At 44.0% G+C, this 15080-nt stretch overlaps 1 protein-coding gene across 2 annotated transcripts; it reads left to right on the top strand.

The window, feature by feature from the left end:
* Positions 1–959: 959 nt before the first annotated feature.
* nthl1 (nth-like DNA glycosylase 1) lies at positions 960–13327 on the top strand. 2 transcript variants are annotated; one of them, XM_048552357.1, is made up of 5 exons: positions 960–1453; positions 2347–2517; positions 4634–4793; positions 11005–11110; positions 13117–13327. In XM_048552357.1, exons 1-5 carry the CDS (start codon positions 974–976, stop codon positions 13301–13303), a joined length of 1104 nt encoding a protein of 367 aa, XP_048408314.1. In that variant the 5' UTR covers positions 960–973; the 3' UTR covers positions 13304–13327. The 2 variants fall into 2 exon arrangements, with proteins under 2 accessions (XP_048408314.1, XP_048408315.1); XM_048552358.1 differs by lacking the exon at positions 2347–2517.
* The last annotated feature ends 1753 nt before the right edge of the window (positions 13328–15080 follow it).

Here is a 15080-nt window from a genome sequence, read left to right as displayed (position 1 = left end):
TTACTTGGAACACCCCATGAGTTGCAGTCTGCCAAGCAGGGAATGACCTGTTTACTCCTACTTAAGATAATAAAATGTGAGGCTGGATGAACACAGCAGGCCAAGCAGCATCTCAGGAGCACAAAAGCTGACGTTTCGGGCCTAGACCCTTCCACAAAAGCTGACGTTTCGGGCCTAGACCCTAGAAGTGCTCCTGAGATGCTGCTTGGCCTGCTGTGTTCATCCAGCCTCACATTTTATTATCTTGGATTCTCCAGCATCTGCAGTTCCCATTATCTCTGTTTACTCCTACTGTCTGTTTTCTGTCCGATAGTCAATCACTAATACATGCTAGTACATTACCTCCTGTCTATTGTCTTTTAACTTTGCTAAGCAACTTCCCCTGGGGGCCTTTATCAAAAGACTTCTGATAATCCGTTTATTAACTTATGTGCACCGATGGTGTACTTTTTCTAAGAAACCTCAAAAAACGCCAAGTTCGTCAAACACGACGATTTGTCATTCACAAATCCGTGCTACCTTTACCCGATCAGATCATTATTATCCAAATATACACTTATCACATTCTCTACAATAGATTGTAATAAATTTTCCAATACTGATGTCAGGCATCCTGAAAGGCATCGGCGTCAATGCCATTCTATGCAATGTACAGAAGACTAATTATCCCGCAGCATGTACAAGGATAGCACAGCAGCGAGAGCGAAGACGAAACAGCATGTTGGGCCCAGAGTATCAGGGATAGTATTCCAGTGGAAATCAGGGAAGATAGGGGCCGGGGAAAGGACCATTCAGCCCCTAGAAACTCATTCCCAACCTTGACTGAGTAGTAGAAAACAGGACATGGGGTTAAACCTGGTCAGACAGCGCCAAGGGGAAGCCCCGCCCCTGAATCGAATGTTGTGACATTTTTCCGGATTGATACATTTTAGGTGCGCGAGATTTAAAGGGGCCGCGACTCTCAGCTCACAAAATGCGTGTGGGCATTATGGCGTCTACTTCGCCTTATTTTACACCGGGCGTACTGACTCGGAACATGCGCCGACGGGTGTCCGTGCCCAGGAAGCTGGAGCGGGATCCTCAACCTGGCTCCGACTTAGCACAGAGCCCTGCCGTTGGTAGGTTGGCGGCAGGGAAAGGGAGACCTGCCCGCAGGCATGCAGCGGGCCAACCCGGCCTCCAGATTCAGGAGGACACGGTCAGAGCTGCTTCGCCGATTCAACCTGGAAATGCGCCGAGGCAGAAAAGCGAGCCCTTGCAGACTGCTGGAGTTTCAGGCCAAATGCTCGGCCGGCCGCAGTCTGCTTCCTCAGTAGAGGACACACCCTCTAAATGGGAGCCCGAGAACTGGAGGGAGCAGTTGGATAACATTAGGGAGATGAGGAAGGGCAGGGATGCGCCCGTGGACCACATGGGCGCCGAACAATGCTTCGACAAAACTGCAGCCCCCAAGGTATTTCAGTAGAACCCAGATCCTGTAGCTAAATTTAAACATGCACTTCTTTTAGCGACTTTTGACTTCCAAGACTCTACACGGTGCTTCAGAGTCAAATATGCGTGGTATCTGGCGATGGTAACCAGTTTGTACTTAAGAATCTTTCTCAAACATCAATGAAATAAATAATCATTTGTTGGTTGAAGTATACAGATTGAAAGAAATTATACCCTATTTTGTGATCTCATAATAGTGTCTCCATAATCAACAGAGTTTTTCTCTCATTAGAGAGACTACTAGTGATGAATTTAACTTGAGGTTTACCACACCTCAAGTGAGGAGCAAGGAAGCAGGACCTCTATTAGTGAGCATGGGAACTAAACCCGTGCATCACTCTGCATCATTAACCAACCATGTAGCCAATTGATCTAACTGGCTCACCTAAGGAAAAAGCCAGCAGAGCCTGGAACACACAGCCTCCTGAAGAGGAGATGAGAGTGCTTCAAAACTGACATCCCTTGTCTGTCCTCAGAGGTCATGGGAACTGCAGATGCTGGAGAATCCAAGATAACAATGTGTGAAGCTGGATGAACACAGCAGGCCAAGGATGAAGGGTCTAGGCCCAAAACGTCAGCTTTTGTGCTTCTGAGATGCTGCTTGGCCTGCTGTGTTCATCCAGCTTCACACGGTTATCCCTTGTCTGTGTTCCTTGCACACTTGCCATTTGGATAATGATAAAATAGCAGCTGTTGGAAGGAAAGAAGAGCAGGAAAAAATGTGCCACAAGCCTCCTTCATTCTTGATACTTAAAGACATGCTTGAAGTTAAGATAGCAGTAAAAATAGGAATGGATCCGCCTTGGCTGAATATTGCCGCTGACTATTTTGCTGTGTCTTTATGGAATTCTGTAGGTCATGAGGTATCAGGTGCTTTTGTCACTCATGCTGTCCAGCCAAACCAGAGATCAGGTGACATTTGCAGCAATGAAGCAACTGAGGGAACATGGCTTGACTGTTGAGAACATCCTCAAGATGGATGATAAGACACTCGGAGAGCTCATCTATCCAGTTGGATTCTGGAGGGTTAGTGCACAATTATTGAATAGCTATCTTACAACTGAGCATCTCCCCAATACGCACTGCCCTAAAGCTCATTGTTCTACCATTGATAATGGAATTCAGCTGCTTGGGGCCCTCAGTTCTGCTGTTCCCTCCCTTAACCTCTCTAACTTCCTGCCCCTTTACATAGGTCCATCAAACTTACCGCTTTGTCCAAAGTTTTGGTCATCTGCCCTAAGGTGTAGTTGTTGAAATTTGTTTTCTACTATGAAACAACTCAAAACTTTTATTCATGAAAGGGAAGATCATAAATCTTGTTTGAATTTGAGTTTTGATCATTTTAGTGTTGACCATCCTGCGTGAGTTCTGTTGGGCTTTATGGTTTCCTATTGACATTAGGGTCAGACCATTCAAGAGAGAGATGTTAGGAAGCACTTCTACACACAAAGGGTGGTAGATGTTTGGAACTTCCATAAACATAGTGAATGCTAAATCAGTTGTTAATTTTAAATCTGAGATAGATAATTTTTTGTTAAGCAAAGGTTTTAAGGGATATGGGCCAAAAGCAGGTATATGGAGTTAGACCACAGATCAGCCATGATCTCATTGAATTGTGGAAGAGGCTTTAGGCTTGAATGACACACTCCTGTTCCTATGTTCCAAATGATTCTGAGAATGATGATAATTTCAGTAACCTGGCAATATCAATCCGAACCCTTCTCCTCCACTCATTTCCTTTCTAACATGCTGCACCACTTTTTTGGTATTGTTTTGAAATTCATTTACTGCTTGCAAGACTAGCATTTGTTGTCTTTGTGCCAACTGCCTTGTTAAGTCATGTCAAAGGGCAGTTATCGCTCTTCGTTCCTAATCTCACTGCAGCCTCGCTTCAAACACGGACAATGAAGCTAAACTCCAGAGTTGAGTTGACTGTCCTGGATATCAGGATAGCGTTTGACAGTGTGTGGCTCAAGGAGCCCTAAAAATGTTAGGAATGAGGGGCAAGTCTTTTACCTGTTGAAGTTAATCATAGCACAAAAGATGATTGTAGTTGATGGAGATCAATCGTCCTAGTCTGCGGACATAACTGCATGAGTTCCTCCCAAGTATTGTCTTAGGTCCAACCATCTTCACCTGCTTCATCAATGATCCTCCCTCCACCATGAGGTCAGAAATGGAGATATTAGTTGCTGATTGCATAGTGTTCAATGCCATTCAAGACTCCATTCCCACATATACCAAGACATGGACAACATTGAGGTCTGAGCTGTTAAGTGGCAAATAACATTCACACGGCACGAGTGCCAGACAATGACTACCTCCAGCTAGAGGGAATCTAACTATCTCCTCTTGACATTCACAATCATTAATTTTGCTGAAACCCCACAAACACATTTTGGAAGTTATCGTCATCCAGAGATTTAGTCCAGCTATATGCATTCTCTATGGCTGTAACAACACTTAAGGAGCTCAAAACATTCCAAACCATAGCAGTCCACCTCGTAAGCATTACCAGCTCTCCTCCACTGAAACACATTGGCAGCTATGTGTATCGTCAGATTTGTACTGTGGCAGTTTGCCAAATGTCTTTCAACAGCAGATTCCAAACCTGCAACCATCACCACCTAGAAGAACAAGGGCAGCAGACACTGAAACAGTTCCCCTCTAAAGCAGCCACCATCCTGACTTGGAACAATATTGCCATAGCTTCACTGCCTCTGAATCAAAATCATGAGTTTCCTTTAGTAACAACACTGTGGGACTACATACTTCAGGGGGACTGCAGCAGTTCAAAAAGATGGCTCAGTACCTTCTTAAGGGCAATTAAAAATCAACAACAAATTCATTCACTGAGTAAGGATGCCAGATTTTCTTCCCTAAAGGACTCAGTGAGTTGTTTTATATTTTACAATAATCCAATTACAATAATTACCATGACTGATTTATGTAACTAACTGAAATTAAATCATTTAGCTGATAAGGAGGGTAGGGTTGGATATGAACACCAATTTCTGGATCATTATAATCCAGGCTCCTGTGCAGTGGCATAATGATGAGATTACAGCTCCTGCAACTGAGACAGAATTGATAGATTGTTGTTGCCTTTACGTCCTATTCATTATGTGATTTACCCATGCAGAATAAAGTGAAATACATCAAACAGACCACAGCAATCCTGAAGGAGCAGTACAACGGTGACATTCCCAGCAGTGTCAACGAGCTTGTGAAACTTCCAGGAGTGGGACCAAAGATGGCTCATCTCATCATGAAGATAGCCTGGAACAAAGTGTCTGGCATCAGTGAGTAGCACAGACACCAGTAACAGAATGAAATTGAGGAGTCAACTCAGGGAGATCAGCTACCTACCATTTTATGGGCATTACAGCAGTGGCATTGTAGGAAAATACAGAGCTTCCCATTCCAGAAGAATCATTCTGGCAGCAGCATGTGTACCATCCATGCCACTGGATGGTGCTGCAGTGCAGAATGAACTCTTGTGTTTTAGTATTGATTTGGTGGACTCCTGATACAAACTACCTCCCGTATCTACCTGCAGTAATGGGTCAAGTAGTCAGGGAGCTCGTTTTCAAGGAGCGTGTAGGACAAATTTGAAGCAAAAGCTTTGTGCATTCTCTCCACACTCTTTGAAATCTAGTAGTTCTCTTCATGAGAAGTCTCTGAAATATATGTAATGCATCAAACTGCTTACACAGCAGAGGTCCAAATTGATACTTTTCTGGATGCTAGGTGGAAGAGAGGCAATTCATTAGGAATTCTATGCCAGTCCTTAAAACATGCACTGGTGTGAACTCAGATCAGGAAGTGGACCCTTTTAGTAGTTGAAATTCAATACGTCAAATTATTTTTTAAAAACTCTGGTGGCTCTTGAAAGTTAAAACAGCTACTGGGCCAGTTGGGGGACCAGCAGGTATAATCAGTGACTTGAGCATACTTCCAATGCGGAACTGATGAATGCTGGAAAGGTGTTGGGATGTCTTGAGGCTGTGAAAGGTGCTTAGATAAATGCATTTGCTTTCTTTGCACGTCTTTGAGCAGTTGGCTTTGTATTTCATGTCAAAAGATGACCTCAGACCATGTGGGCTTAGTTTCTGTCCGATTGATCTCCCAGACTTGTACAGTGCAGTACGAAGCTCTGACCTTGAGGACTGAAAGTTTATGACAATCTATATAACTTTAATGTGTGGCAATGAAAACAAAAAGGCTTGGGTTTGTATGGCAACTTTCACACAAACACAGGAGATCCTAAATCCTGATTACAGCTAGTTCAGCCCTTCTTTCAAAGTGTAGCCACTGTTGTAAGGTAGGAAACCCCACAACAAATTTGCACAGAACAAACTGCCACAAATAACAGTGTGATAGCCAACAGGTTACCTGTTGGAGCGTAGTGAAATTACCTGAAGTTGGTCAGGACTTGGGGAAAGCTTCCTGGTCCTTTAGAATAATCTTTTTACATGCACCTGAGAGGCCAACCAGGACTTTGGTGTAACATTTAATTCAAAAGCACCTTGGATCAATGCAACACATCCTTAATGCTGCATTAATTCTGTCAGCCTAGATTTTGTGTGTCTGGAGTGGCTATTTGAATGCACTACCTTCTGACTAAGAAGTGAGAGCACAACACACTAAAAGTTTTTTTTTCATTTTCAGTAGTTTCATTCCTAGTGCTTGCCCTTCCAAATATTTACACTGCTCTGTTTATTAGCTGTTTGACATTAAAACGTGCATGAAGAGTTCTCTGCCTTCTATGTGAGATTGACTGCTAGAATTCTTGAGGAAGGCGCTGAGAGTTTCTGCTGGTTGTCAAATCTAAAACATCGGTGCACAGTCCCAAAATAAGAGGACAACCATTTCGGACTGAGCTGAAGGGAAATTATTCAACCTGTGAAATTCTTTAATCCCCATAAACGTTATGGAATCTTAATTGTTGGATATATTTAAGAGTGGGATGGAGTGGTGTTTGGACTCTGAGGAAGTCAAGTGATATGGGGAACAGACAGGAAAATTGGGGGGAAGTTCACGATGATGATATTGAATTCTGACATGCTGAAACACATACAAAATTCCCCCATCAAGCACTGTGCAGCAAAACTATGACTGATGGAAAAAGGAGAGATAGTGAACTTGAATTAATGTAGCACCTTCTGTGACCTCTGTTCATTCGAAAGTACCTCATAGCCAATGAATTACTTTTGAAGTGTTAGCCATATTTACAGCAACAGTAACGACAGACTGTTCCAATTGTATCATTCCAAGAATTCTCCGCACTGCAGATAAACAGAGGACAGTGCATATTTGCACTAAAGAGACAAAACTGGCTCTGAACAAACTGTTTTGCCAGCAGAAAATAAGCAGTTGTTGACAGAACAAATCATTGTCCTCCATGGAAGCATTCCAGATCACATAGGCCACTGGAAAGTGACCAGTAAACTTGCTTTTCCATTTAGTAGGACTGTATAACCAGCTAGAATAGACTTCTTCCCCTGTCTCTCTTTCTCCTCTTTCTCTCTCCCTCGTTGGTTTTGTCCAGAGATTGAAGGATGATGAGAGCTTTTGTAATACCACAGAAGGTCAACTTAACTATACACAGTGTTCTTAATATAATTGAATATCCCAATATTTTGTGTAATAGAAAGCAGAATTTGGCAGCAAGCTACTCGAGGAAGTATTAAGGCACTTTGACCAAAACTTTGGTGCAAAGAGGTTGATTGTAAGGGACCATGTTGATGGAAGAGAGAGACATGGAGTGGTTTAAGGGTTAAACAAACTGAATGTACAATTGAGAACATCGCAGCCATTAAAATCAGAATGATCAAGAGTCCAGAATTGGAGTGAAGATGTTTTGGAGGGTGGTAGCGCTGGAAGAGATTTTAATGAAAGGAAGGGGAAAGCAATGGAAGGTTTTGGAGACAAATTTGAGAATTCTAAAATTGATGCTTAAGGTCATAAGCTTATCGTGTCATTTCAAGGCAGGTTCTGCACTGTGTAGCCTTCATGAGAGAGATCCCCAAAATGAAAAAGATGAATGGAACATGAGAGGAGCTTTCAATGAAGGCCAGATATTTTAAAATACAAATTCACCTAGCCCAATGATCCATTCCAGTTCCCATTTCCTATGTTCTTATGAGATTCTTTTACCGTCCTATAAACAGCTTATCTGCTTAGATCCAGAGTCCCAAAATGAAGTTGGTTAGAGACAAAAAAAACGGCAGAATTCGAGGTAAACAAACAGGAGGCTGGAAGAACACACAAGCCAGGCAGCATCTGGAGGAAAGGACAAGACAACATTTAAGATATTACCGTGCTTTAGGACTGGATGTTGGGTAACGAAGAGCTGCAGATAAAGAGGAAGGGGATAGTGGAATGGTGGTGATAAGTGGGCAATGGTAGTAGATACGACCTGGTTAGTCGATGGGAGGGATGAATCTGGTTTGTGGCTGGAAGGAGTTTCAGAACGTGGAATGGCAGACAGATGATGGTGCTGGAAAGGGAGCCGGGGGGATAGCTGGGAAGGTTATTTGAAATTGGAGGACTCCGTGTTGAGTCCTCCGGGCTGTAGGGTGCCCAGGCGGAAGATAAGGCGTTGTTCTTCAAATTGGCGATCTGAATCACTGTGACACTGGAGGAGGCCAAGGACGGGCATTTCGGGTTGGGGTGGGGTTGGACCAGGGTGGTGGGGAACCTGAAATAGGCAGTTGCAAGAGGTTAGGCTGGGTGTTTTGGGCCAGGCGAAGATGCTTGGCAGAACTATCATCTAGTCTATGTTTGGTCTCACTGAAGTAGAGAAAACAATGTCAGGAGCACCAGATGTACTAGACTAAGTTGAAGGAGATGCCCGTGAAATTCTGTCTCACTTGGAAGGACTGTTTAAGGCCTGGATGGAGATGAGAGAGGTGCTTTGTGGCAGGTGTTGCATCTTCTGTAGTTACAGGAGAAGGTAACTAACGAGTTGGAGTGGTTGGTGGGGAGGGAATGGATTTTGCAGAAGGCAGAGAGGGCTGGGGAGTGGAACATGATCCAGTTGGTGGGATCTAGCTGGAATTGGCGGAAGTGTCTGAGGATGATGCGTTGGATGCAGAGGCTGGTGGGGTGGAAAGTGAGGACAAGGGGGACCCTATCTTTATATTGGTGAGGGGGAGGTTGTTTAGAGCTGTGGAGCAGGGAATGGAGGAAGTATGGTGGAGAGTTGTCGGGATGACAGAGGGGGAAGAAAGAACGTTGTTTGAAAAAGTCAACATCCGGGATGCTTGAGAATGGAATGTCTCCTCATCAGAGCAGATGCGACAAAGATGGAGGAATTAGGAAAATGGGGTGGAGTTTTTGCAGGATACAGGGTGGGAGGAGATATAGTCCAGGTAGCTATGGGAGTCTGTGGGTTTTTAGTAAATGTCAGTCCGTATACTGTCACCAGAAATGGAAATGGAGACGTCAAGAAAGGGGAGGGAGGTGTCTGAGACAAACCAAGTGAACTTGAGGGTGGGATGGAAGTTGTTAGCGAAGTCGATGAACTGCTCCAGTTCAGCCTGGGTGCGGGATGCAGCACTGATGCAGTCACTGATGTAAGGTCGGAAGAGTTGGGGAACAGTACCGGCGTATGTACTGAAGAGGGACAGTTCGACACAACCCACAAACAGGCAGGCGTAGCTGGCGCCCATGCGAATGCCCATGGCAAACCCCCGGATTTAGAGAAAGTGGGAAGAATCGAAGAAAAAGTTATTGAGGGTGTGGACTAGTTTGGTGAGACAGAGGAGGTATTGGTGGGGGTTTGGGGGGAGGGGTGGGTACTGAATGGATCTGTTGGAGATGGAAACACTGAGCACATGTAGACCATCCTTTTGGGTATGGACATGTATGAATGAACTGATGTAAAGATGAAGCGCTGGGGACCGGGGAACTGGAAGTTTTCAGAGGTGGAGGGCATGGTTTTTGTCCCGGATATAGGTGGGGAATGCCTGGACCAAGGAGGAGAGAATGGAGTGGAAGTAGGAAGAGATGAGTTTTGTGGGGCAGGTGCATGTGGAGACGATGGGTTGGCTAGAGTGGTTGGGCTTGCGGATATTGGGGAGCAGGTAGAACGGTAGTGCGGGGCTGGGGGACTGTAAGGCTGGAGGCAGCAGAGAGGGGGGGTCACCGGAAGTTATGAGGTCACAGAGATGGTGGCTTGATGGGCCGCAGTGGGGTCATGGTGAAGGAGGAGGCAGGGCATGGGGTCAGAGAGATGGTGTTCGGCCTCTGCAACATTGAGGTCCATCCTCCAAACTTACCACTGGCCTGCCTTTGTCAGCTCTCTTCCAACCCCACCTCCTCCCTTCTATTATACTTTCTGAACCTCCCTTCTAGCCAGGATTCATCCCTCCCATTGACCAACCAGGTCCTACCTACTACCAATGTCCACCATTCCACTACCCACAAAAAGTTAACTGCTCCTTTCCTCCAGCTGCTGCCTGGCCTGCTGTGTTCTACCAGCCTCCTGTTCATCTCCCAAAATGAAAGTGTTTAACCTGCTGGTCTTCAATTTTGTTCCCCTTCCAGTGAACAGTCAGACAAATTTAATTTATCTGTGAGTCAATATCATTAGTAATATCAATACAGTTTGGGCAGAGTTGGCAGATAAAGTTGATAGGGATTTTAAGTATATGTGAGTTTGACCCAAAATCACTTGCACTTGAGTTTCCACTGGTTCAAAATTCAATTTTCCTTAGTTCGAGGTTCACGTTTGTTCCAGTCAAAACTGGCCTTGTTCCCAGGTGACCGTTGCATATTTCCACCAATTGTGCTAATTAAGGAAGGCTCTTTAAATTGCATTTATTTTCATAGGCACATTAATACACACATTTTTTAAAAGAATGTTCATTTCAAAAAGTAATTTACTAAGAAACAACTGCACGGCAGTGAAGGTTGTAAATGGCTCAGTATACATTCTAAAATGCATTTTCTCTGATTTTTAATTGGGTCATTCACAAATAGATACCCTGATTAAAAATGCTTTTTTTGGTAATAAACCCATTTTTAGCTGTATAACTAAGATAATCCCGGCTCGTCGTCTTAAATATATGGAAAAAGAAACAAATAAGCAGTTATGTCATTGCATTGATTCATGGCAGACTCTGCATTTGTGATAATAGACTTAAATTTTACCTGGACTGCAACTTCACTTTTTGGATGCAACTTCCCAACCGTGTATTAGTTTTAAGTTGCCTCCTTTAATATTACAATCAAACTTCTCTTGTTCTAACCAAAGTTGCTCTGTTGGATGGTAGATTTGGTTGCTGTTGGATGATAGATTTACGCAGCTCATGTCCGTTCCTGTCCAGAAGATACTGTCACATTTATGAGTGTGGTGAGGACTAGAAAATCCTAGAAGTTATATAATGCAATCCAATATTTGCAACATGGTGTTTTGACTTGGTTTGATAAACACATTTCACAAGTACTTAAATTCACCTCAGCACCCAACTAATTTATTTTGCCTGTTTTAATTTTTATTTCCAGGTGTTGACACCCATGTGCACAGAATTGCAAATCGACTAAAGTGGCTCAAAAAAGAGACCAAAAACCCAGAAGAGAGCAGATTGGCGTTGGAAGAGTGGATGCCACGGTAACGCAGGCTGGGAGGAGACCGCTACGTGTAACCAAGTGATGGTGCTTATAGTGCAGACAAAGAAACAATAATTGAAGATGGCTTGTCATCTTGCAGGGAGTGAAGCTGACTTAGTATCACAATTAGTAGATGTTCGTAAGTAGGTTATCATAATGAAGGGAATAACATTTTGTTAGGATTGGGAAAGGGAGAGGATTCACTGGAATTTAGAAGAGGTGATCTAATTGAAATATCGAAAATATAAAAAGAACCCAACATGGTAGATGGTAGGAAAAATGGGGGATCTAGAATGTGGGATCACAGAGTCAGAATAAGGCTGGGTCAGCTATCTTGGACTGAGATCTGGGGCAGCACAGTGGCTCAGTTGTTAACACTGCTGCCTTACAGCGTCAGGAACTCAGGTTCAATTCCACCATCTTTAGTGTGGAGTTTGCACATTCTCCCCGTGTCTGCGTGTGTTTCCTCCGGGTGCTCCTGTTTCCTCCCACAGAACCAAAGATGTGCAGGCTAGGTGGATTGGCTATGCTAAATTGCCCAAGTGTTCATGGATGTGTAGATTAGGTGGGTTATGGGGGGATAGGTCTGGGTAGGATGTTTTGAGGTTCGGTGTGGGCTTGTTGGGGCAAAGGGTCTTTTTCCACACTATTTGATTCTATGAATACAGATGAGCAGAAATTTCTTCACTCAAAGAATCATTAATCTTGGGAGTTCCGTGCCCTAGAGAGCTGTGGATTTACAGTCTTTTGAGTGTATTCAAGGTCAAGATCTGATGAATTTTTTTGGTATGGAGGGAATTAGGAATATGGAGAAAGTGGTGTAGAGGTAGAAGAGCAGCTATGATTTTTATTGCCTAACAGAACGTGCTCGAAGGGCCTTCCAAAACACCCCAGCTTCAGTTTCTTCTGTTCTGCTGGCCCAAAGGAAATGGGGAATAGCATGATAATTCCAGGAATGGTTGCACAACCATAATGTTACAGCTGAGCGCCTGAAGTCGCAGCCTACTGCAGATATATAACTGGAGGTGCCTTCATCAGTCCAGCTTTATGGATGACTGTTTGGGTCTGTTTTTGTTTAATTTTGTCTCAGGATATGGACCTCTGTGTCAAGGCCAGCATGTATTACCCTTCCATATTTGGACTCGAGAAGCTGGTGGCTCAGTCTGTACAGTCACTGTTGTAATTTAGAAAATGGGACAGCCAATTTACACGCCGCAAGGTTCCATAAAGAACATTCAGAATAATGTCAAATTAACTTGATAAACTAAAACAATGTTTGAGGGATAAGTATTGGGCAGGTTACCAAGCAGAACACCTTAATTACTCTTCAGTTTATGCCACATATTTTTACATCCGTCTGTGAGAGCAAACAGGGACTCAGACTAATGTCATACCTGGAAGATGGCACCTCAAATGAGGCAATGCTGCCACAGTATTACAGTGAGTGGTTCCAGTTTATGGGTTCAGGTCTCCACAGTGGCTTGCAAATCTATAATCTCTAATTTAGGGACCTGATTTAATCCTTTTGTAGAGAGTAAATATTTCCACAGATTGCCTTAAGCCTTGCTGTACAGCAAGCTGATGTTTTGTTTTCTTTTATTTTATATCCAGAAATATTGAATGTTTGTTTTATCTCTCCCCCCCCCCCCCACCAAATTGCCTATAGTGATTTTTTTAAAATCGCTGATGATATTAAATATACGTTATTCTTCTTCCCTAGGCTGTCTAATTTATGGATGTAACAGCATCCAGTAGCATCCTTCCATCATCCTGTTGCACAAGCAGCTCAAACTCTCCTCTTGTTGCCTGTCTAAATCCATATATGACCATAAACTCCCCCCCCCCAATCTCTTTCCTAATACAGCAAACCCTTCCTCAACTTGATTCCCTAGCTCCATCTCACTTTATGTCCACAATTCACATAGTTGGTTTTTGTGGAATCAGCCAATGGAAATCCCACAAAGTATTCTATTTTAATGAATTCCCCCTGCTTCCTTTCTCTTTCAGGGAGCTCTGGAGCGAGACCAATTGGCTGCTGGTAGGCTTTGGTCAGCAGATGTGCCTGCCAGTGAATCCTCGCTGTGCTGTATGTCTCAACAGAGATATCTGTCCCACAGCCAAGAACAATCTTCGGAAAACAAATCCCAGGCTTCCTCCCAGCTCTCCAGTTCAGCCTTGCCAACAGCAACAATAATTAAATCCTTGTGTTTAGATGTTAGATTGTGGTATAAATTATTCAAAGGATGGGGAGATGTTTGTCCCAAAGTGAACTAAAACAGAACTCGATGTGATCTTGTCAATGGATTCCAGTTGCTGGTGGAATACTGAACTCAATTAAATAATGGTGTTCCCAGTGAGAACATCATGCACTTCGTAAAGATGTATCATTAGCAAGACTGGGTATTGCAGCCTGGTGGCAAGTGCCTTATACTTAAGAGACCCAGGCATGTCTCCCATGCTAATGTGCAGTTTTACACCGAATTTCGATGCATCACCAGTAAACCAAATGGTTGAAATTCCATTGAGTGCTACTTCGGGTGACAGCGGCTCAGTGGTTAGCACTGCTGCTTCACAGCATCAGGGACTTGGGTTTGATGCTACCCTCAGACGACCGCATGTGCGTGGAGTTTGCATATTCTTCCCATGTCTGCATGGCTTTCCTCCCACTGTCTAAAGATATGCAGGTTAGGTGAACTGAGCGTGGGAAATGCAGGGTTACAGTGAAAGGGTAAGAGTGGATGGGTCTGGGTGGGATGCTGTTCTGTGGGGGGTAGGTGTGGAGTCAATGGGCTGAATGGCCTGTTTCCACACAGAAAAGATTCCATGATTCTAGCCCACTGATTAAGTTGCTTGCTTTAAGTTCTGATTTCCCCCCGGCTTCTTTGAGTAAACAACATGAACCAGTGGGCAATACATTTTGCTTCAGCTTGCCAAGCAATGCTTTGAAAATAGAATTTAAATGATCACTTAGCATCCCTTATTAACCTGTGGTTTGGTGTATATTTTTGTGTAAGTAAATAGAAGTGTGGTGGTATCCTTATTTGGCATATCTATTTTTGGTCAATGTATTTTTTTGAAAAACATAAAAGCATTTTCCTTGTATTCCTCCCACCAGTCACCTAGATCCGCAGAACAGGTGACTTATTCTCACATCTTTCATTTTCTAGCCAGCCTGTTTCTGGGTTAAGATTACTTTAGAGTTTCACGTCCATGGAAGTTAGGAGCATTTAAGTCTGAAAGTTGATCGGACTGTTTTATTTAAAATGCCTTAAATGTGAGTGGATAAATATTTCACACAGAGATGCAAATCTCAATAAAAGAAGAACAATCATGGAAATACTCAACTTTAATCAGATAGCATCAGTTACTAGAGAAACAAAACAGACATGATGTGGAGATGTACATTGATGACTGTATCGGCGCCGCCTCTTGTTCCCCAGAGGAGCTCGAACAGTTCATCCACTTCACCAACACCTTCCACCCCAACCTTAAGTTCACCTGGGCCATCTCCAGCACATCCCTCACCTTCCTGGACCTCTCAGTCTCCATCTCAGGCAACCAGCTTGTAACTGATGTCCATTTCAAGCCCACCGACTCCCACAGCTACCTAGAATACACCTCCTCCCACCCACCCTTCTGCAAAAATTCCATCCCCTATTCCCAATTCCTCCGCCTCCGCCGCATCTGCTCCCACGACAAGACATTCCACTCCCGCACATCCCAGATGTCCAAATTCTTCAAGGACTGCAACTTTCCCCCCACAGTGATCAAGAACGCCCTCGACCACGTCTCCCGTATTTCCCGCAACACGTCCCTCACACCCCGCCCCCACCACAACCACCCAAAGAGGATCCTCCTTGTTCTCACACACCACCCCACCAACCTCCGGATACAACGCATCATCCTCCGACACTTCCGCCATCTACAATCCGACCCCACCACCCAAGACATTTTTCCATCCCCACCCCTGT

The sequence above is a fragment of the Stegostoma tigrinum genome, chromosome 23, assembly GCF_030684315.1.
Source record: "Stegostoma tigrinum isolate sSteTig4 chromosome 23, sSteTig4.hap1, whole genome shotgun sequence".
Classification (NCBI taxonomy): Eukaryota; Metazoa; Chordata; class Chondrichthyes; order Orectolobiformes; family Stegostomatidae; genus Stegostoma; species Stegostoma tigrinum.
Note: the sequence above shows the minus strand (reverse complement) of the source record. Positions and strands in the feature narration are given on the sequence as shown.